Raw genomic sequence first — 24037 nt, 5'->3', positions numbered from 1 at the left:
TCAGCTTCCTGTAATTCTTCCTGTAGAGATGAGCCTTATTTTTCTGTCAGATTGGCATGTTCACTTCAGTCTTTCTATTTCAAATCATATTTGGGTCAACATGATATAAGACCTTCTAGGTATAACTTCTGATGTTTCTGTGATATACAATCCCACAGCAAAGTTCCAAACTCTCTGTATGTCATAGTACCTAAATGTAAGTACTCTGTGTTCAGCAGATAGAACCAGGTGTATCAAGAGCTTCAGGCCATTCATATCTGTATAGAGCAATTAACCAAGCTAGGATACTTGTGTCAAAACCACCACCACTACCACCACCACTACAACAAAACAACAACTCATACATTGCAATTTGCAGATGAAACCCCTGCTAGACTCTTTTCTTAGAGCAGTTACATAGGTTCCAAGTTTCAGTCAGAGAATGTGAATTTCTGCACTTAGAGCCTCAGCTTTTAAAGAAGCTTTTAGGAGAGAATGAATGAGAGGTTAGTCAAGATTTTATGAATTTGACTTACCATGAGGGTTAGCAATAAATCTTAGAGTTATATCAAAGAACAGATGAATCTGCCATCTTATGCAGGTGTTTTAGTTTGCTTGAATATCACAGAATAGATGGTGACAGGGACATATGCAAAGAACAGTAAGTACCATTCCCCTTTGCACACTTAGGTTATACACAGAACTCTTTGAAATTTTGTAGGAATTCTATGCCCAGGTAGTGGAATAAAGCAGTAATTGTAGAATTGTCAAAGGAGCTTTAAGAGAAAACCAGGGATTGGGCATCTTAAACATTTACGATTGACTTATGCTCCTTAAAAATGATAACAACTTCATGATGAAAGCTTAACTCTGTCCTAGAGTCTCCAGCATCCTTTGTAGAATACTGAGTGCATTAGTAATACTCATGTAACTTTGGAATTTAGTAGTTGGAAAGATGAAGATAAGTATTTTGAGATTTGGTGTACTTTCCTATGTATACATTTTCTAATTCTTCCAATGGGTTTTAAGCATTCCACTAGTGAAAAGGGGTATACCATAATAGGATCAAATGAAAAAACTTTGAGTAGCTGAGATAAAAAGTGAATTCACCAGAGGAGAGAAGAAAATGACAGTCTAAGGTCTCAAGATTATAGGTTGATGGGTACAAGGATCTCTTAGGCACTAGCAGCAACCTGCAATTTTTCTGAAGTGGAAAAGATTATGTTGCTTTCAGAAATCTAAGGCTTGATACTTTGATCTAGAATCCTTAAGGATCCCTCAACAAATACCTGGCACTAGGAATTTGTTCAAGGTTGCCTTTATGTCAATAATGTCTAAAAGTTAAGAGTTACTGAGAACAGGTAAATCCTAATTACATCATTTTCTTCTTTTTTTGTTGATGAAAACTTTCCATCCATACACCTCTCTGTTTTCACACTGAAATCCCTGAGTCTCAATCTTATGGAGATGGAGAAACAAACAAGAGTAAAGCAGAGAAAGATATGAGTAAAAGGACTTAAAAGAAAGACACCAGAGGGAGTGCAGTACGTCCTCATTACAATTTTGCAAAAGGAATGTTCAATTGCTCTGTGAACAGAAGAAATTCAAGATATAGAATTGATCATGATAACTCAGCTGTATTCGTGCATGCATGATCAGGAATCACCAACTCCTACAAAGATGAAAATACTGAACATGAAGTAGAGCATTCACACATGGGTTACCACCTATGAGATATAACATAAATATTTTGAATCATTTATTTGAATAATCAAATATCTGAATCATGATTATTCATTCTCTCTCTCCCTCGCTCACTGCCCCCTCACTCATCATTTCTAATGGAAGAAAGAGTTCATTCTTCACCTTATAAGTCTTCAACTGTCATAGCTCTCAAGTTTACCAATAGATTTCCATCATCTATCTAAACCCTGGTGGTATTGAACTCAAAAAGAACAAAGGTTTCTTTTGTTTCAATGGTTTAGATGTTGCTGGTCTTGACCTCAGGGTTCTTTGGCTACAGACGGTAGACAGGGAGTGGACAGTGAGGAAGTATGTGAAGTAAAGCTACTCTCCTTATAGCTGCAGAAAAATAAACAAACAACAAACAAACAAACAAACAAAAAAAGAAAGCAAAGGGACAGATTTGCATCAGTCACTTTTATGGCATGCCACAATCATGCAGAAGTCTCAACTTACGCCCTCATTAAGTTTTGAAGTTTCCACAATCTCCCAACCATGCTTGACTGGGAAATCAAGAATTTAATGCATTCAAGAGTCAAGCTATGTCATTGTTCTTAATTATTTCAAGTACCTAACAATATCGTATCACATTCAACATCCTCAATTATGTCTTGTCAATTTTTTTTAGTATAGGAGGAGTTTTCTGCTTTTTATATTAGATATATTTTATTTACATTTAAAATGTTATCCCCTTTTTTTAGTTTCCCCTCCATAAACCCCCTATCCTATCTCTCTTAACTCCTGCTTCTATGAGGGTGATCCCCAACCCAGCCAGCCATCCTGCCTCTCTACCATGATATTTCTCTACGCTGGGGCACTGATTCCTAGCAGTACCAAGAGTTTTTCCTTCCATTGATGCCCAACAAGGCCATCCTCTGCTAAATTTGCAGATGAAGCCGTGGGTCTATCCATTTGTATTCTTTGGATCGTAGTTTAGTCCCTGAGAGCTGCAGTTGGTTGCTATTGTTCTCACGGGGTTGAAAAATACCTTCAGCTCCTTCAATTCTTTCTCTAACTCCTCCATTGGGACCCCATCTCAGGTAAATGGTTGGCTACAAGCATCAGCCTCTGTATTAATAAGGCTCTGGCAGAGCCTTTCAGGAGACATTCATATCAGGTTCTTGTCAGCATGCATTTCTTGGCATCAGCATTATTTTCTGGATTTGGTGGCTATATATGATATAATTCCTCAGGTGGTACATTCTCTGGTTGGCCTTTGCTTCAGTCTCTGCTCCAAACCTTGCCTCTGTATTTCGTCCTGTGAATATTTTTGTTCTCCCTCCCAAGAAGGACTGAAGCATCTGTACATTGGTTGTCCTTCTTCTTGAGCTTCATGTGATTTGTGAGTTGTATCTTGGGTAATCCAAGCTTTTGGGTTAATATTCACTTATCAGTGAGTGAATACCATGTGTAGTTTTTTTGTGACTGGGTTACCTCACTCAGGATGATATTTTGTAGTTCCATCCATTTGTCTAAGTATTTCATTAGGTCATTGTTAACAGTTTAAAAGAACTCCATTGTGTAAATATACCTCATTTTCTGTATCCATTTCTCTGTTGAAGGACATTTGGGTTCTTGGCACCTTCTGGCTATTATAAATAAGGCTACTCTAAACTTAGTAGAACATGTGTCCTTGCTATATATTGGAGCATCTTTTGGGTATATTCCCAAGAGTCGTATAGCTTTTTAACCATACCACCATAACGCTCCCTCTAATGTATGGAATGTTCTTAGTCTTCACATACATTTATCAGTAGCTAAAAATACAGAGTTCTTATTTTCTATTTTACTTGTACCATATCTTCTAGACTTAATGGCGTTTTGTCCTATATTTTTCTTGATGCAATTGAGAGTGATCAATCCTTTCTTAGTAAAGTCTCTTATAAGTATAATATAAAATCTCAGCTTCCCGATTCCCCTGAAAGTTGTTAACAATGAAGATTGCATGATCTGTTTGTGAAATAGAACTAAATTAAACAATAGGTGCTGACTTACTTATCTGTAGTTTTGCAGATTTTCACAGTACTTTTTAATGTATATCAGGTTGAGAAGTAATGCCTGAAGAAAATGTAATATTTTGTTATAATCAGTTTGAAGTAAGGGTAAAAGATTTGTCATTATTATTTGATTAGCAGATGCCCATCCTCCTGTTCAGCTCTTCCAGCACTATTGTCTCTACATTTTCATTTTTTTTGTTTACATACAAAGAACATAAAAATTTAAATTCCAGTGTGGCAGAGTCTTTCTACAGCTAGTGAAAATACTGTGTATTTTTTACAGATACTGGAAAAACTATTACTAACAATTAGAAATTTGTGTGAACATTTAGAAAAATGAGTTTGTATACTTAAATATATAAATTTTAACAATTTATACTAAGTATACTAGTTTTTATAAGTTTCTTCCATATGTAGCATTTTCTCTGCAGATTGTAAGATTATTAGGATAAACTCTATTTCATTCAAAAGTAAAGATTTTGTTGCTATTGCATAAAGTTATAGCTTTACCTCACATTTTTATTTCTGAGAAATATGCTTAAATTGTCTGGTTCTGTTAAAATTCTTTCTTTTGTTCTTCCTTGCTAGTAATTTTTTAAGCAGACGCTCTATTTTACATTTTCCTATATTTTATTTCTCCTCCTGTGGTCATGTTTTCTTCTTTTCTTCATGAAATCTGATTCTTTAGTAATTATTAATGATATGTGTGTGTGTGTTTGTTTTTGTGTGTGTGTGTGTGTGTTTGTGTGTGTGTGTGTTTGTGTGTGTGTGTGTGCTTGGGAAAAAGAAGTAGATAAACAGAGAGAAACACATACACACACAAAGGGGAGAGGGAAGGAGGGAGGGAGGAGAAGTGGGAGACGGAGAGGGGAGGAAGAGGTGGAGAGAGGAAAAGAGAGTCTATATTAGTTATATTTTTACTGTTGGGATAGAATAAACTGGGAACAATCAGCTTAGGAAAGACAAATTTCATTTTCACTCACAGGACATCATGAGTCACATTGAGGGAAGTATGGCAGTAGGGGCATGAAGACAGTCTGGCCGTCAGGAAGTGAGGAAGCAGAGAGAAAGAGAGAAAGGAGGGATGGTAGATGGGATGCATACTCTACTGCTCACTTATTGATGACTTTATTTATTGACTTTATACAGTTCAGCACATTCTGACTTGGGAAAGACCCCATTTTCAGTGGGATGAATCTTCTCATATTAACTAACATAATTAAGAGCTTTCTCTGCCCCCAGACATGACCACAGGTCAAAACAGTGAGTGAGGCAACCGAGACCCAAAAGAACATGCACGGAGAATGTACACAATGATCAGTGGTTATTATCCCCAATGTGCAGAATACCCATAACAGCCATAAGAAGTTTGACAAGAAAAAAGTGCGAAGTGAGGATGTTTCAATCCCACTTATTGAGTGTAACAAAATAATCGTGGTAGGCAGATAGAAGAAGGGACCTGAGTAGGAGAAAGAAGGGGGAAAGAAAAAGGGGAACAGGATGAAGTATGAGGGTTGGGACAGGAGAGAAGCCCAAAAGTCTAGAAGAATGATTGGAAATATGCAGCCTCTGGGGGTCTAATTGGGAGGCCCTTCTAGAAAGTACCAGAGACTTGGGTGGTGAGAAACTCCCAGGTCTTAATGGGATTGACCTTAGCCAAAATGCCTAACAGTGAGGAAACCGAACCTGAAGAGATCATCTCCAGTTAATAGACTTGTCCTCAAGTAGAGAGAGGGGTTTACCAACCTATTGTCTTAATTGCTGACCCAGAAATGTTACTGTCTAAAAGAAATGTATACACAAAAATGGAGCAGAGACTGAGGGAAAGGCCATCCAGTGACTGGACCAACTTGGAATCCATTTTGTGGGTGGGCACCAAAGACTGGCACTATTATTGATACTGTGTGTGCTTACTGACAGGAGCTGAGCATGGTTGTCCTCTGACAGGCTCTACTATAGTTAACTGAGACAGGTACAGATGCATACAGCCAACCATTAGACTAAGTTCCAGGACCCCTATGGGGATTGTAAGGAGCTGAAGGGGATTGAAACCCCATAGGAAGAACAACAGTCTCAACTAACTTAGACCCATGGGACCTCCCAGAACCTAAGCCACTAACCAAGTAGCACACATGGGCTGGTCAGAGGCTCCTGGTACTTTGTAAGAGAAGACTGCCTTGTTTAGCCTCAGTGGGAGAGGATGTGCTTAATCCTCTAGAGTCTTGAGGCCCAAGGAAAGGGGCTTCCAGGGGATTCTAGTACTCTATCAGAGGTAGGGGAATGGGATGAAAAACTTTGGGGAGGGGCACCAGGATGGAGGGGGGACATCTGGAATGTAAATAAATAAAATAATTAAATAAAAAAGAAAACAAAACATCTTCCAATTAATTCAAAATTGTCTCATTTCACAACTAACCATACACATCACCATTATCTTTGTGGAGGAGTGCTAGGAGCCAGCCCTGGCTGGGTTTATTCTTTTCTGTTGGTTCATTTGGAGGCAGTAGAGGGGGAAGAGCATTGGGAGAGGGTAAGACTTTTAGGAAATATTTAGGATTGCTTATAATAAAAAGTGTATGTATTTAAGTTAGTATGCTACCATAGCTTACTTCCCTTTTATGCTCCTCTGAGTCTGGAAACTGTAGTCTTTGGCACTTAGCACCTCTTCCTAAAAACAGCAAAGGATTAAGTGAATAGCCTTTGTAATACCTCAGCTGGCTCTAACTTTCAGCCTGCTATTTGGAAGCTGGAAGAAAAGGGGACCATTAGAAAAGTGATTATAAAGTTTATTACTAAGTAGTAAAAAGTTTCCTATGATGGCTATATAAGGGAAGCCATCCCAGGATGATCAAGTGCTAGCTATTAGCTTGTCCCATTATAACTACTGACAGAAGAGTCCATATATTTTTAATAATTCTTCATTTCTATTTCAGCTGTAACTTGCACTATACAGACGTTGTTTAAATTAAAATCACTGTTAATCAGTACTCGCACCCTCTATACTTGAGAGTTCAAGGGGGCAGCATAATTAGTAACAAATGTTTCAAAAAATAAATTTCTAGCTGTGAAAGACAGCATATATTCTTGATTCTATCTTAAACATAAATTCTACAGATTAAACAAATAAATACTACTCACATGATGCAAGACATCTCTGACAAGAGGCCACTGATTACATGTACTATACTTTGGTTACTCTGACTTTCTTCTGTGTGAATATCTATTTACATAAAGATATTTTATTTGCCTACCTGTGACTTGTTTTTCTTCCCTACTCTGTCCCTGTGGTCTTACTTCCCTAATTTGGAAAATTTCCTTAAAATCAAATGCATTTTTTTTGTTATCATAGATATAAGTCTCTGCACATTTTCCATAGTATTCCTAATTTCATATGTTCATGAAGCTTTGATTTACAACAATATTAGTATATACTCAAAGACTTATAGTAATAATAAAAATATGACACAATATTGTGTGTTTGAGAGGGGTGTGGAAAACAAAAGCTGTTTTTTGTTGGAAATAATGCTATCAAGGTGTTTGAAATTGAAACACATAACTAAACTGCTTGTATATAGTAATATAGTTCATGCCTAATAATGTCTTTTAGAAAATAAAAATGATCATAGCCAGTCATAATAATTTTCAACTCTATGATGATCAAGACTAGAATAAAACTCATTTAACAAAAGGTGGTATATTATAAAATGAATTACCACTTAGCAATAAACAACACATGTGGATAGAATGGTAACATAAGTGAATACTTAAAATGTTTAAAAAAACATGAACTCAAGTAGATATCAAAATCTATTTTCATTAACTATAAACAATGGCAAAGTAATCTAATCGCTTAAATCAGGATATGGTTCCTATAATTGACTATTAATCTGACAGAAGCATAAGACCATTTCTTAAAGATGCCAGTGGTTAATATTTTAGTTTAGTTTTGTGTGCTGTAGACATATATAATACTTATACTGCACTCAATCGAACACTTAAAATTTGTGTATCTTTTTATCCATGACATATTTATTTATAAAATTCAAATTTACATTTAAAAATTTTAAAAAATGACAAATGATTAAAGATTAATACATGTAATTTATTTTGTCTTTTACTTTGAACTACTTGCTTTTGTTTCTTATACGCTTTATTGACTTACTTGTCCATTTCTCTGACTGTTCTATTTCATGATATTAATATGAATCTAGATCTTCTGAAATCCCTCTTCTGAACACACTTCATTATTTCTGTTGCTGGTACATATTTAATACTCTAATAAACAATGTAAGCATGTGTATTAGTCATGGTTCTACAGAGTAGTAAATCTTACAGAATTAATCTCTCTGTACATAATGAAAGAATACTTATTAAAATGCATCCTGCACAGGCATCTAATCTAACAATGTCTGGCAATGCATGGAAGGACCAAGATGCAACAGTAGTTCAGTCCATGTGGATAGATGTCTTGGCTGGTCTTCATTATACCCTGGAATTCCAAAGTAGTAGGTTCTAATGTCAATGACAGAAAGGGCTTGCTAGGGAGGTGAGAGCAAACAGGCAGAGAGCATAGGCTTTCACCCCCATTTTTTAAAATATATGCTTCCAGCATAAAGCATCATCCAGAGTAGAGGTGGGTGTGATGCTGTATGTATGATTGTCCTAGGGAGTGGCACTATTAGGAGGTATGTTCTTGTTGGAGTAGATATGTCTTTTTTAAAACCCTCTTCCTAGCTGCTGGACTCCAGATGAAAATGTAGAACTCTCAACTCTTTCTAAACCATGCCTGACTGGACACTGCTGTGCACCTGACTTGATGATAATGAACTAAACCACTGAATCTGTAAGGCATCCCCAATTAAATGTTGTCCTTTATAAGAGTGACATTGGTTATGGTGTGTGATCACAGCAGTAAAACCCTAACTAAGACAGAGCTATTACTAGGAACTAGGGTATTGCTGTGATATAGTTGACTATGTTTTTATTTGGAGGAATATATTTGGGAGTTTGGATTTGGAAAGCAGGGGAGTACATTAAGTGTGGTCTAACGGCCTAGCCTAGTAGAAATATGGAAGACTTTGTTGCTGAGGATGATTTTAACTGTGCAGACATGTCTCTTGAGGATTCAGTGGAGAAGAATTCAGTATATGGCATAGAGACTGTTTTCATGGTATTTTGGTGAAATCTGTTGCTGCTTTTTGCTATTGTTTGAAGAGTCTATCGTAGGCTAAGGTGAACAGATTCATATTAATTGCTTTGAAAATGGAAGTCTCAAAAGAGCCTGGTATAAATGCTGTTGTATAGTTACTAAAGTTTGCTCAGATGCAGTGTGTTTAAATGAAAATCAGCAATCTGATAAAGGAAATATACAAGATAGATGGTTCACGTATTAAAGGGGTACCAGGAAGCAGAATAGACCTGAATCCTCCTTTTATAGGAGATTTCAGATTAAGGGAGTGGGATTTGGGGGAATGATTCAACCCAGGTTAATTCAGGTCTAGGCATGGTGGTACACACCTTTAATCTCAGAAGAAAAGTGAAGCAGATCTCAGAGTTCAAGGCCAGCCCGGGGAATGATGTTGCTCATAGTAGGCTCTGTCAAATAACAATTAATTTCCAAGTGTCATGACTACAGCATAAACAGATCTAGATAAGTTGTCAGCTGAGAGGCTTTCTCCAGTTAATTCTAAGGTGGGCCAAGTCAACATTTAAAACTAATCATCTCTTCTAGGTTTCCTATACTGCTCTGTCAAAGCACATGCTGTTTCATGTTAGGATTATCTACACCCCTCTCTAATCGCAGGAACTTCTGTGCCCATAATACACATGTTTTGCTATATTACAGGGTTTTAATTCAGTTACATAAATATTCCCAGAAATTATATTCCATTCACAGAATGAAACCAAGTTCTAGAGTATTGAAACTTAAACATTGTTAATTAAAAATTTAATTGAAATTTTAACTACAACCCCTAAATATGAGTAATACTTCTTAAAAGATACTTCAAAACATTTCTTCGAAATGAGTAGCACTAAAGAATTATCGACACTATTAACCATCAGAGCTTTCAATATTCTGTGGAATTTTTCCTAAGGAAAATTACCATTTATTCTCTAAATATGCTGTGCTTGTATCTTTATCCAAAGAAAATGGTGATAGAGAAGGAAATTTTGTTTTTTCCAAACTGAGGTCTAAATGAATATTCTAATTTGTTTTGAGTAGCTATAAAATAGACCAATTTAGGCAGACTTTTATGTATAATGATTAAACATAACACTGAACTTATCAATAACTTTTAAAGAGTTTATAGCTATGTTTACAGTAAAAATAATGCAGTTTTTCTATTTCAGAATTATCATATGCCTGGACCTTCAATGATAACCCTTTATATGTTCAAGAAGACAAGCGACGATTTGTATCTCAAGACACAGGGAATTTGTACATTGCCAAAGTAGAACCATCTGATGTGGGCAATTATACTTGTTTTGTTACAAACAGAGAGGCCCATAGAAGTGTCCAAGGACCACCTACGCCTTTAGTGCAGCGCACTGATGGTAAGACCATAAGTTATCTTCAGAATCCTCTCTGGGACGCTTATATCATGGGGAGATCTTCAGAGCCTACTGTTTTCTTCTTTTAAATGGAACGAAAATCACTGGACTTTAGATGAAATTTGCTAGCACAATGCTGAGGAGACATTACTAAAAATAAAAATAGGGAATTTCATAGTTCAATACCACCCACATGATACAATTTACATGTTTCTGGGTATACCGTGACATTTCATATCTGGCACCAAAGAGCTTGTCTTCGCATTGCTTAAGGACTGGTGTATAAAAAATGATGTTTGTCTGGGAGACTTGGCATGAGTGTATGTGTGCATGTGGATGCTGCCAAATTTTCACACTGAATTGATGAACACATTTAGCAACTTCTTTTATTGTTCTCTTTCTTTCCCATCCTTGCCATTATTTTGATACATATATATTGTGCACAAGGAAAGCAAAGCATTCCAACCTAAATTACATCTCTGAGGAATGGAACTCAGATTGGTCTCTGATGAGCTTTGTAGCTTAGTCAAGGCAGAGCTGGTGCAAGATTTAGAGAGCTAGAAAGTCATCTAAGTGGAAAAATCCTCTAGCTGATTCTCTAATTAAATGTTCACAGTGGGATATGTAAAGATAAAAAATCTTTTAGTTCATTTTATTATCAGATTTTGAACTTGAAAGGCAATACCTCATAGAATTTTGTCCCCCCACCCCAAGAGTTTAAGACAAGCAAGGATAAAATGGTAATCAAGCTAACAGAACTATGAATCCAGCTCCCCAGAGTTCTCATGGCAGTGATTTCAGAGCCAGCAACTATTCAAATATTCCTGCAAGGGTCTTATTTCGGTATCAGCAGACATTAGATTTGCGAGTTCATTTTCTTCTGTTCTGTGATTACTGTGCTCATGAGTGGGAAAGTGTATAAGCTAACATTTTACGTAGAGATTGTACAACATTTTTCCTGTTTGATTTTTGTTTTTAAGTTTTACCTACCCCATCTTAATTCTTTTCTTTTCTTACCTCCCCTGCTCTCTTCTTCATTTTAATGGTTAAAGTACTTTGTAAACATTGTGTATGATGTAAGTCAATTGACTCCTGTAGGAGTTGGCATGCAAACACTGCCAGTTGTTCAGAAAATGGGGGAAACAAACTAAAAACAGCCAATTTAGCTTGAGAATTAGCATATATTGGGACACTGAAATTATAAAGATTTGAAAGGTAGATATTTGTAATTTTGCATTTATGATGTAATTTGCACTTCATAAAGTCTCAGTGACCATCCAAACTTCATTTATTTGTGCTAGAAATAAGTTGCTGTGGTGCTAATCATATCACTTTATAAACTGGTGGCAGTTTTAAAATAATCCCAACATAGCATTGATTAATTCAGATGAAAATTACCTAGAACTATTTTTGTTAGTTATGACTCTTCTGGCAAATAATTTGTTTATAACATCTGAGAGCCTGCTTTATTCTAATCTTAACTTAATAATTCCCATTATAGAGTTAAGTTAAATCAGTTAAAATATCACACTCACCAGCTTGAACTTGGCTACAAAATCTGTTGCACTGATTATAATATTGATAGTTAAAGTTTGTGTATGCTGTTACTTTATTGTTTTTGTTGAACAATAGTGGGTTTTGGGTTGTGTTTCTGTATCAAACTTCTGATAGTCCTAACTAAATCTTCCTCCCTTCTGACCAATGCATCTGGCCCCATGAGATCCACAAAATGAGGACGGAAATGGATGTCCCTAGTGAAGGATCTTTGTTGAAAACTCAAAAGCATGCGTCCATGTTATGATTGGAAACCCTAACATTGTTTAACATTCGCCACTCAAATTTTGGTTAATGAAGCATTTACTTCGTAGGAAATTTCTTTTCTTCAGAAATGCTGCTAGCTGTTTTGGTATTTAACAGGTGTCATGGGGGAATATGAGCCAAAGATTGAAGTGCGTTTTCCTGAAACAGTACAAGCTGCAAAGGATTCATCTGTAAAACTGGAATGCTTTGCCCTTGGAAAGTAAGGTTGTTTTTTTATGGTTGTTTTAATTTTTTTAATCTTTTTATTTTTCGAACATTTCTCTAAGGAAAATTACCAAACAGATTTCAAGTGCTGGGCATGGTGGTGCTTTCTGATTGGAATTTTAAAAAAATAACAGCAACAACCACAACAACAACACCAACAGCAACAACACCAAAATGTCTAATATTCTGATAGTGATTGGCGCTGGCATTTGTTGTGAATAAATTGTACCCCATGGACCACATTCATCACCAGAGGCAATGAGTACTGTCATAAGATAGTGGTTTAATCACAGTTCGTTTCACATGCCCTTCATCCTTTTCTGACATCTAGAAATAGACTGTGTGAGGTGTCTCCATGTTTAACTAATCAGCAATTCCTATAAATGAAAAACTGGCACTGCTCTCTTCTAAAATATAATTAATTAGCATCCAATTGTTCACAATGGATAATTAGAATTGAGCCCAACCTTCCTTCAGTAGTTTGTTTTATTCAGATAAGTGTGTATTCACAACAGGTTTGGGTGCCTTTAACCCAGCAAAACCTCTACATTTTGGCAGAGAACATCAATAAAAATTCTTTGCTTTCCATGATATTCCAATCACACTTGCCTGACAATAGCAGTAAACACCAGGGGTAGGGGCTGGCAGTTCAGTCCATTCACTTGTTTTCAAACACTAGTGTACACCTGGGCTACCTTGGTATTTGTTGTACCGAGTACTTGTTACTGACTGCTGTCCTGGTCTAAGACAAAATTTGATTTCAGCACTTCTTAGAAACACCACTTCAAAGTTATTTTTCTCATCTCTAGAGCATATTCTAAGTAACATGAGAATAACTTCTGAATGTGAGCAATGAGGGATTATCTTTAATCCAAAGGTGTTTTTTCCTAATGTGATCCTCACCATGATAAACTATAGATCCATTTACCAGACTCTGAAGATAGCTTTAAAAGTGCAGCTTTTTTATTAGCTTTCTATAATCAGAAGTACATGAAATGTCTGCTGACTTTTAGTTTTTCCCATAAATAACATTGCATAGATCTGTGAATTAGACTTCTCATATGATCGACTTCTTATGTAATTAAATTATCATAGTCTATTTTATACAATATTTTTTGAAAACTAGCCAAATTAAATTTATCCAATGAATACCTATTATTTGGTTAATGACTAAAGACAATACATAAATAATTTTTGCTTGTATGACTCTTGAGACATGATGACTTCTACCATTCTAAAATTTCTCAGAATCATAGTGGCACCATTCATCAAAATGTGTCAATAATGTCATGTGAATTGTTTTTAAATAAAAAACAACATAATAGAGTTTCAGAAAAAAGGACATTAGTCTGTCATATTTGTCAAAAGGAAATGTTTCTTTTAAATATCTATTTATTTATAAGCATTTGTGTTTTGACTGCATGTATGTTTTTGTGAGGTTGTCCAATCCCCTAGAACTGGAGTTGCAGATAGTTGTGAGCTGCCATGTAGATTTTAGGAATTGAACCCAGTGCTCTTAACTGAAAAGCCATTTTTCCAGCACAGGGAATTATTTCTTAATTAAGGAAATTACATAATTAAAACAAAACTTTGAAATTGCTTGAGGCTACTCCTCAAAAATTTGATTAAAATAAATTCATTTCTTAACTCCTATAGCAAAATTGTTATGATATGAAATCATTTGTGTCCCTACAAATTGCACCAAATGATAGCTTTCATGATATATGTGAAACTGCAGCTTAGAAAAGATAAGTAAGTAACTTTGCCTTCAAAGTTAGGAACATTTAAGTAACTGTTTTTGGAACAATTGAAGACAAATTAAATTTCATTTTAAGAGCTATGCATTCATTAATAAATATGTTTATAACATCTGTGAATCTTCATATTCTCATCAAACAGCAATTGCTAGTATACATGCCTAGAATGTTGGCAGGGGGAGTGGGAATGGATAATACATATGAAATATTTATTTCAGCATCATTATTTAGCCAGTGAATGTTTACTGAATTATTCTAAAGCCATGGTGTGAAATCCATTCCAATTGGGGTAACCAGTATTTCAGTGAATGGAGAAGTTCCAATTACAATATTATTTCTAGTGTCTGTGGTTTATCCTCTCTCACCAGTACATTATATTTCTCTCTTTTGCTGTCTATCAGACTATAGAAAGAAATAATTGGGAGTCAGTCCTTTAATAAGACAAAAGGACCCAAAGGGAGGCAATGTGCTTTCCAGAATTCTGTACTGGTCTTGTCATTTTATGTTATTCTGTAGTGTCCAAACCAATTGAAAATGTAAAAACTGATAGTTGAAAATGACACTTTACTCCATATAAGACATTGCTGATAGCATCTCTTCCTTCCTCTTTCCAACTTCCTTGTTACTTACGATTGTCTCCTTTCTCCACTCCTCTCTCGCTCTCCAAATGTCTCTATCTTTCTCCTCCAAACTTTTCTGCTTTTCTACCTTCTCTTTACCCATCTCATACAAACTCTCTTTATGTTTACTTTACCTTTACTGCTTTCTCTCCATCTCAAAAATAAATCAATGGTAAAAAATGTTACCTGTATTTACAGGTAATATTTCATCAATTTAGAATAATGCTAAAGTTTTGTCTCTTTTCAAATCATTTTCTTAAGAAACTAGGAGGTAGGAGAATACAAAAATTTATAGGCAAGAAATGTTGACCTTGCCTCTGTAAGTAACAATTTGGCAGCATGATCCCAATCCTACCTTATTTTAATACTGAAACATTCATGAGTAATTTGTGGAAGAAATGAACTAAAATTCTATACATATCATTCAAATGAACCATTGGAATATGGGTCTCATGGAACTAATTAAAATAAAGAGTATCTCAATTTTATTTGCACAATTATTGTAGAAACAATATTTTAAAACTAAAAACCTAATTGACATAAAATTTACAATCTTAAAAATCATCAGAAAACATAAACCTAAAAACTTGACACATAAAACAATCAATGCTTAATTTAGGAAAAGTTGAATTGAAAAAAATATGCTTTAATTACTAAAGAAGGAGCTAGAGAAAAGACTGAAGGAGCTGAATGGGTTTGCAACCCCAAGGGAAGAACAACTTATCAACCAACCAAACCCTCCCAGAGCTTCCAGGGACTAAAACACCAACCACTGTGCACACATGGAGAGACCCTAGGCTCTGTTGTATATGTAGCAGAAGACAGCATTCTCTGGCATCAATGGGAGAAAAGGCCTTGGTTCCAGTGAAGGTGTTTTTTCCCAGTATAGGGGAATGTCAAGGCACTGAGGTGGAAAGTGTTGTTGGGGGAGGGAGCACCTTCATGGAAGCAAGAGGAGGGAGAGGTGGAGGAAAGTAGGGGGAAAGAGGATAACATTTGAAATATAAATACAGAGAATATTCAATAAAACAAATAAGAAAAATATAAATAGGGTTTTTAGAAAAAAATGATACTGATTGAGAATTTAGGCTAATTGGTAATCATATCCAAAAATCCTAGTTTCCCATGAAAAAATATTCAGTGAAAACTGAAAAGATGGTGAAGATTTTTTATGTATACTTCATAGAGCTTAGCATAGCAGAACTGATTTTATAGAGTATGATGTCTCAAATTTTATGTGATGTAGTTTAAAAATACTAACATTGGTATTTATTAAACTCTCATTAATCCTGAATTCACGTACAATGGTATTGAAACAACAAGTTCAAAACATCCTCTGGGTTGAAGGAGAATTTAAAATGCCCTGTATGATAAATGTATATAATATGGGTTTGAAACCCAGAATTGTTGGTCATACTTTAGAAAATATTCAAATATGTGTTACCCACCCAGGGTTTCATATATGCTTTCCAATTATTTTTAGAAAAGAAATGTTTATGAAAAATAACAAATATTTATCAAATAATGTGTTAACTTTAAAAGGTATAGACATAAATTTAACAAATAGTGTATTTGTTCAAAGGAAGGTAATTTGTTACAGTGTACTTAAGTGTTTGCATTTAACTGTTTTATAATTAATAATCTGAAGATTAAAATCAATTTTCTTACCATTTAAATTAGATTGTATAACTATAGGTTTTTTGTCATTTTAAAATAAACTCTCTATAAACAATGCCTTATAAAAGTGGTCTATAATGCAATGAGAAAATTATGTTGGCTCAGAGAGGAATGTATTCAGTTTTCTATTACTGTATTTGCTAAGCCAGTACTGATCAGTATGTATTTTAGAAGATGCAAGACTGTCGATATGTGTGTGACAGAGAGGTCACAATTAGAGACACAGACAGAAGCAACAGCTGTATAGGATGGACAAGCAAACAAACAAACAAAAGAGAAAACATTATCGGCAAATATTCTATATTGTAGAAAGAAGTAATTCCTGAAGAAATTGGGTGTGTCTGTGTGTGTGTGGCTGTGTATCTGTGTGTCTGTGTGTGAGTCTGTGTGTGTACACGTGTTACGTTTTTTTGAATGCTCTATGCTCACTTGTACATTTGTGATGTCTAACTTTTGTCCTGAAAATATCATTCTTTCCCTTGGCCTTGTCTGTTTTTTTGTCAGCTGGGCGGCCTACGGTTTAGTGTCTATCAATAATTTTTAATGTATTTAGGCATTCTGTATTTTTTTGTCATTCTTCTGGCCAATCTACTACTTATTTTTTAAACTATTAACCACTGCCCCATCCATCCTTCTGTTCTGATGTGGTTTCTGGTTCTATCTTTCTGCATTTCAACCTGGGGCATGATACCTCTCCTGCCTGTTCTCATTTTGTTCACTCAAATCGTACATCTACCATCCACTTTCAATCCCCCTTCCCCCTGGTTTTCCTCTTTTGAATTAGTGTATTTTATTGCCAGATTTACCTTGTTGATTTTTTTTAGCATCTTCCCACCAGTTTCTGAATATTGTCAGTTTTCTATTATATGTCTTTGCATTTCAGTCATAGTGATTCAAAAATCACTGTTTGTTAATGGCTCAAACTGAAAATTCCCAATTTTTTCTGTCTAATAATTTTAACATTCATCATATTTGAGTTTTGGTTCTACATGGATTTCATTTTTGGTGTAACATATCCTTTTGTTGAAACTACATTTGATACATCCCCTGAAAAGACTATGTGAATAGTGACTTTTGAGTGTGAATTAGACCTTTGTTTTATAATGACTTAGGCTTGCTGATGAATCACTGCAGCTTTGCTTTCAGCACCTCAACTTGCATCTACTGTGACTCTCTCTCTGTCTCTCTGTTTCTCTGTGTCTCTGTCTCTCTGTCTCTCTGTTTCTCTCTCTCTCTCTCTCTCTCTCTCTCTCTCTCTCTCTCTCTCTCTCTCTCTCACACACACACACACACACACACACACACACACACACACATACTAGTTCAAATAAAATGCAAAGTCAGGGGAGAATGACTATAAATATTAGGCATAACGAAAGCAGAAGTGTATTACAGAGCTATGGAAGGAATAAACCCTATTACAGAGAACTAGAGGAAATGACAAAGCAGGGGGAGAATTTCCAACCATACTCAAGTAGGGCTGTCAGCAAGGCAGAGAAAGAAAGCATGTGGAATACCATATGTTCATAAACTGTAATTCTGCAAAAGCAGGTTAAATAGGAGATTTGCATCCTATACATGAAGCAGACAGTGGTGTATCTAGAATCATTATCATGGTGCTGAAGATAAATCATCTCAAAAGGTATTTTGCACATGAAATCTTATGGACAAAGAAAGGTAGAAATGAAGAATTTATTTTTCAAAACTCTAAATCCACATTTTGGTCTTCTTTCTTTTTTTTCTTACAACTTTATTTAAGAAAACAGAGATACATGTATAATTTTTTTTTTGATTTTTAAAGGCATGTTAGCATAAAACTATATGAATATATTTTTGTCAGTACTTGATTATTTTTAAAGGTTCAATAATATGCATTGAAATCTTACTAGTTACAATAAGCATAAAGCACATGTAAAGGTCTTCTTTCTTCTTGAGCTTTATATGATCTGTGAATTGTTTCTTGGGTAATCTGAGCTGTTGGTCTAATACCCACTTATTAGTGACTGCATTCCATGGGTATTCTGTTGTGATTGGCTTACCTCATTTAGGATGATATTTTCTAATTCCATTTGCCTAAGAAAATGGGGATGTTTCAGACCTTCTTAGAAGGGAGAACAAAGTACTGGAATAAATACAGGGGCAAAGAAAGGAACAGGGATGGAAGAAATGGTCATCTAGAGACTGGCCACTTTGTGATCCATCCCATATGCAACTACAAAACCAAGTCACTATTGCTGATGTTTAGAAGTGCCTGCTGACAAGATCCTGATATGGATGTCTCCTGAGAAGCTCTGCCAGAGCCTTACTGATTCAAATGAAGATACTTGCAGCTATGCTTCAGCTGAGCAGGGAGACCCCAATGGAGAAGTTAGAGAAAGGATTGAAAGAGGTGAAGGGGTTTGCATCCTTATAGGAAGAAAATCAATGTCAATCACCCAGAACTCCCAGAGCTTATGGAGATTAAACCACCAACCAGTGAGTACACATGGATGGATCCAATGGCTCAAGCTGAATATGTAGCAGAGGATGGCATTGTCTGGCATCAATAGGAGGAGAAGCTCTTGGTCCTGTGAAGGCTCATTTCCTCAGTATAGGGAAATGCCAGGGTGTTGAGGTGGGAGTAGGTAGGTGGGAGTGGGAACATCTTTTAGAAGCAGAGAGAGGGAAAATGGGGGAGAGGGAAAGGGGATAATATTTAAAATGTAAATACATAAAATATAAAGTTAAAACGATTAAAAATAAAAGAAAACCAAATCCTTCTCCTTTTACACCGGTGAAACAAGTAGCCAACCGAGAATCATTTTTAGGTCCAACAAATCAAATTTCATTTGGAATCAGATTCATGGACAAAGTTCTAATTGAGTGGGAAGCACAAACTTTTTTTAGTTAATAGGGAACCTGCAACCCAAACTCTGGAAAGAGTAAAGAAACCAGCTGTGAGTGAAGCTGAGTTAAGATGCTCAAAGAGAACTGTGTGTCCAAAAACTGAGTGGTTCAGTACCTATCCTCAACCAAACTAAGGAAGTCTCACTTGTTCTTTGATCAAAGGAATTTGACTCTGTAATTTCAGAGTCAAACAGAGTGGGTGGAAATCCAAGGCTGCTTGGGAATGTTCTATGCCACACTTGCCCAGAAGAAATCTTGAACAGAAGGAATGCCTTTTATACCGGGCACATGTCTTGGGGTTCTTGTGTTCAAGCTGTCAGGAAAAGAATGAGGATTGATCATGTGCTCCTTGTTTTGGCGTACCAATATGCAGAAAGAAAGACAGAATGGGGGGCAATTGGTGGGAAGGTGGAAGGGAGAGAGGGAAAGAGAGAGAAAAGAGAGAGGAAAAAAGAAAGAAGAAAAACAACAACAAAACCAACTTATACAAAATAAAACAAAAACATTGATTAGCAATCAGACTATCACACTGCTAGGGAATCCAGTACCTAATTCAATCTGTAATGTTCCATTTCTTGTCACTAACAGGTTTTGACTCAAAGAAATGTTCCACGCCAAGTAAACAGCAGAAAACATGCTGAACATTGAATGCTTCTGTTTCTTTGTCCTAATAAAGAATTGCCATTATTTTCTCTTCATTTACTTAATTGTGCCTTAATATAATATTTTTTCATGTCTTTAAATAGATCTAGGTTCTGGAGAGAGAGAGAGTTGGATTATTGGCAAAGTTAATTTGTTGCCTTTCCAGAAGACCAGAGAGCCCAGTTCTCAACACCCATAATAGGCAGATCACAATAGACAGTAATTTTTCAGGCAAACATGTGCACCTGTACATACAAAGAGTCTGCTCCTACATCACATCACACATAGCCTATTAATTCTTAAACCAAATGGTTTTCTCCAGAAGTAACAATACCACTGTATCAACCCCACTCCTCCACAAATCTTTTACTAAGCAGTAAATTGTTTTATTGTGTGTGCAGGGGTAGATACAGTGCCACTGAAGCCCCAGCTAGCCTCATACTGTTGATCTCTGTGCCTTCATCTCTCAAGTTCTTTTTCTATAGGTGCAGGCCTCCAGGGCTGATGTTTGTGGTCAAGACCATCAGGTTTGGGATGTTTTCTTTCTTTCTTTTCTTTCCTTCTTTTTTAAAAAATGTTCTTGTCCTAGGGGGCTACATTTCAGATGATGAACTAATTAACATCACAGAAGTAATTTGAATGCTGTGTACCATAGAGGTCAGGACATGTGTATGGGTATTTTTAGCCATATTAAAATACTATAAGCAAAACATAGTATAAAACATTTAAATTTTATTACTTAAATTGCCAGCACCCTTCCAACTAAGATACATTCCCACCCATTTAAAGCTAATTATTAATAAATATTTTGAGGAATGGAAATATGAGATTATTCATCATATATGGTGTATATTAATTGATAATAACTCCAACATTCAGCATCTTATGTTAAATGGTAAAATAACAATCACTCAAGGAAACAAACATTCAAAAAACAAACTGTGCTTTTAATAAGAGTAAATACTGTTTTAAAACTAATCACTCACCGGCAAGTAGGATTAGACCACACTGATCAGTTTTCAAAAAGAAAAAGAAAAAAAAACTCTCTAGAGGTGATTGGGAAGCATTGTTGCAAACATAATTTAAGTCATTACATCCAACCTAGAATACTGTTGCCGTCAAGTAGCTATGATGCATAGACACACATGTGTACAGAAGGCTAGCTGAGACTTTCAGTTACAAATCTCATCACCTCAAACCTCAAAACAAAATACCTAATAATTAGGACGATATCTGTCTAAATGGTAATTGCTATGACTTGGAGACATGTAACTTACCTTCTGTATTGGGTTTTGAAAGGGAACATAATCTCAGCTTTCAGCTCTTAGCTTCATCTCATTTGTTTGACATGACAGACTCTTAATTGCTTAAGCAGTAAATTAATTGCCTTGTGAAATATCCTGAAAACTGTCAATTGCATAGGAGGTTTGCAGATGTAGTTAGTGTATGACTGATGGGTCTATGCAGCTCTTGAGAGAAACATTTTCTCTTAGTGGAGGTTGTAAATTGATGCACAGTAGAACTGTTTTTTTCTTCAATAAACAGGAAAATAAAGCTTGTTTGTTTGTGTTGTTAAATTTACTTTAGTAACTTTTTAGTGCTCTGTAATGTAAAAATTCGCAGTACTGAACATTCCTATGTGCTCTGAAACCCTCACAGAGAGAGTTGCATTTATCATAAGTGTCTGTTACTTAATTTTTTTTCTATTTTATGACAAAATGATTCGGCTATTAATGTCATATAATAAATCAGAAATTTTAGCACAAGGATGCCTGATTTTGAAGAATTTCCAGATAAGAAGAGTTGTTTCCTTACTGTTGGCTCTTTTTCTCATATATACGGATATCAGTCTACATTATTTTGTCTTAGAACCTTTAGGCCAGTCTGATGACAGTATTTTAGTCTACATTATTTTGTCTTAGAACCTTTAGGCCAGTCTGATGACAGTATTTCCATTATTTGCACATCTATCTATCTACCTACCTACCTGTCTGTATATCTATCTATCTGTCTGTCTATCTATCTATCTATCTATCAATCTATCTATCTATCTCTCTATTAAACTCTCTCAGATCTGTATACATATCTTCACTCTTCCATATATCTACCTATCTACCACATATTTATCAATAGTTATTCATCTTCTGACTGCCTGCCTTTCTGTCTAACTAGCTAACAAGCTTTTATTCTTTTGCCCAAGCTAGCCTTGAACCTGAGAGCCCACATCTACCTCAAAAACTGTGAGATTAGAGGCCTGGACCACCACACCCTGTTTGACCATAACATGAAGTAAATTTAGAGACTATTAACTTTCAAAGTTTTTTTTTAAAGTTGTTTTCCTTTCTTATTTGACCAGTTATCTATATAATTTCCAATGTTGACTTCTTAACCTTTGCCTTCTCACTAAGTTACATTAGTATTAGTAGAGAGCAGAATATATTCATTGTCACGGTATGTCCCGTTTTCATCCGAATGTATACTTAAATCCTAATCTTAGGTTCTTACACTATGTCTTAAATTCCAGGATAACATTGTGTTGACAATAAAAATTAAGAACTCTCCCGAATACTCAGTTCTGTTGACCAGGTCCACAAACCTGAGGATGCACAACTCTTCAAGGCTTTCACTGAGAATAACAACACTAACTCCCTACAAACACAAGAAAACTACTTGGTTAACAATAGCATACAGGACATTTTGTTCCAGTGCTGGTTTCAAACCCAGACCTTTGATGATATTACTTGCTCTGGTATTGAGCTAAAATAATGCCTAGGAAATGAGGGATTTATTAGGGTTTTCTCTTTTTTTTTCTTTTTTCTTTTTTAATTTTTTTTTCCTGATAGTGGACAGTGTCCTGAACAGCATGGGCTTAGAAATATGTGGTATCTCTTATACCCAAAACTTACCCAGCTATGGGTTCACCGAAAGTGGTCAGTTTTTTTCCAAGTGAAGAAAAAATAGATGCATTGATGGCTGATAGAGCAGAATTGCAAATAAATCAAAGGTTCTATTAATTTACTTGATGAATTAGCTACCCAATAGTAGAAATAATAGGGAAAGATATTTGTTTATTTTTTTCTTTTCTTTTTGAGCATCAAAAGTTACCATTAATTTTTTTTCCTTTTTATAAACTTTATTTAAAAAACTAAAAAAGAACAAAATTTAAGCACTTATGCATAAATGTAAGGAAATACATTTTTGCCAGTGGTTGGCTATTTTATTTTTAATGTTTGCTACTCTGCATTAAGGTATTACTAGTTACAATGAGGAAAAAAGTACATGTAAAACAGGATGGAACCCGGAATTAGTCAAAGTTTTCTTGGTGTGTAAGAATTGAGCATAATGCTTTTATTTTTTTTCTTGAACTTCACAAGTTTGTGAGTTGTTTCTGGGTCAGTCTGAGCCCTCTGGAGTTAGCATCCCATTATCAGTGACTGCATATTATGTCTGTTATTTTGTGTCTGGGTTATCTCACTCAGGACGATATTCTCTAGATGCAACCATTTTCTTAAGAATTTGGTTAAGTCATTGTTTCTGATAGCTGAGTAGTACTCCATTGTGTAAATGTACCGCAATTTTTGTATCCATTCATCTACTGAAGGACATCTGGGTTCTTTCCAGCTTCTGGCTATTATAAATAGAGCTTCTATGAACATTGTGATACATGCGTCTTTGTTGTATATTGGAGTGTCTCTGGGGTATATGCCCAGTAGTGGAATAATTGGATCTTCAGGTAGTATTATGTCTAATTTTCTGAGGAATCGCCAGACCGATTTCCATAGTGGTTGTATTAGTTTACAACCCCACCAACAGTGGAGAAGTGTTCTTCTTTCTCCACAACCTTGCCAGCATTTGCAGTCATCTGAGTTTTGGATCTTGGCCAATCTGACTGGTGTGAGGTGAAATCTCAGGGTTGTTTTGATTTGCATTTCCCTGATGGTTAAGGATGTCGAGCACTTCCTTAGACATTTCTCAGCAATTTGATATTCCACAATTGTGAATGTTGTGTTTAGCTCTGTACCCCATTTTTAATAGGGTTGCTTGATTCTCTGGTGTCTAACTTTTTGAGTTCTTTGTATACCATGGATATTAGTCCTCTATCTGATGTGGAAATGGTAAAGATCTTTTTCCATTTTATTGGCTGCTGTTTACAGTGTCC

General features: G+C 35.6%; 1 protein-coding gene across 2 annotated transcripts in view; it reads left to right on the top strand.

The window, feature by feature from the left end:
• Positions 1-24037, top strand: part of CNTN6 (contactin 6) — a gene marked incomplete at both ends in the record, with an annotated part of 294022 nt that overhangs the window by 154571 nt on the left and 115414 nt on the right. For both annotated transcript variants that reach the window (XM_080913827.1, XM_080913826.1), the window contains 2 exons: positions 10071-10274; positions 12189-12291. In XM_080913827.1, the coding sequence (XP_080769953.1) occupies positions 10071-10274; positions 12189-12291 (307 nt within the window). The remainder of the gene's footprint in view (positions 1-10070; positions 10275-12188; positions 12292-24037) is intronic.

Source organism: Micromys minutus (assembly GCF_963924665.1).
Source record: "Micromys minutus genome assembly, chromosome: 3".
Classification (NCBI taxonomy): domain Eukaryota; kingdom Metazoa; phylum Chordata; class Mammalia; order Rodentia; family Muridae; genus Micromys; species Micromys minutus.
This window is presented reverse-complemented; position numbering and strand designations above follow the sequence as displayed.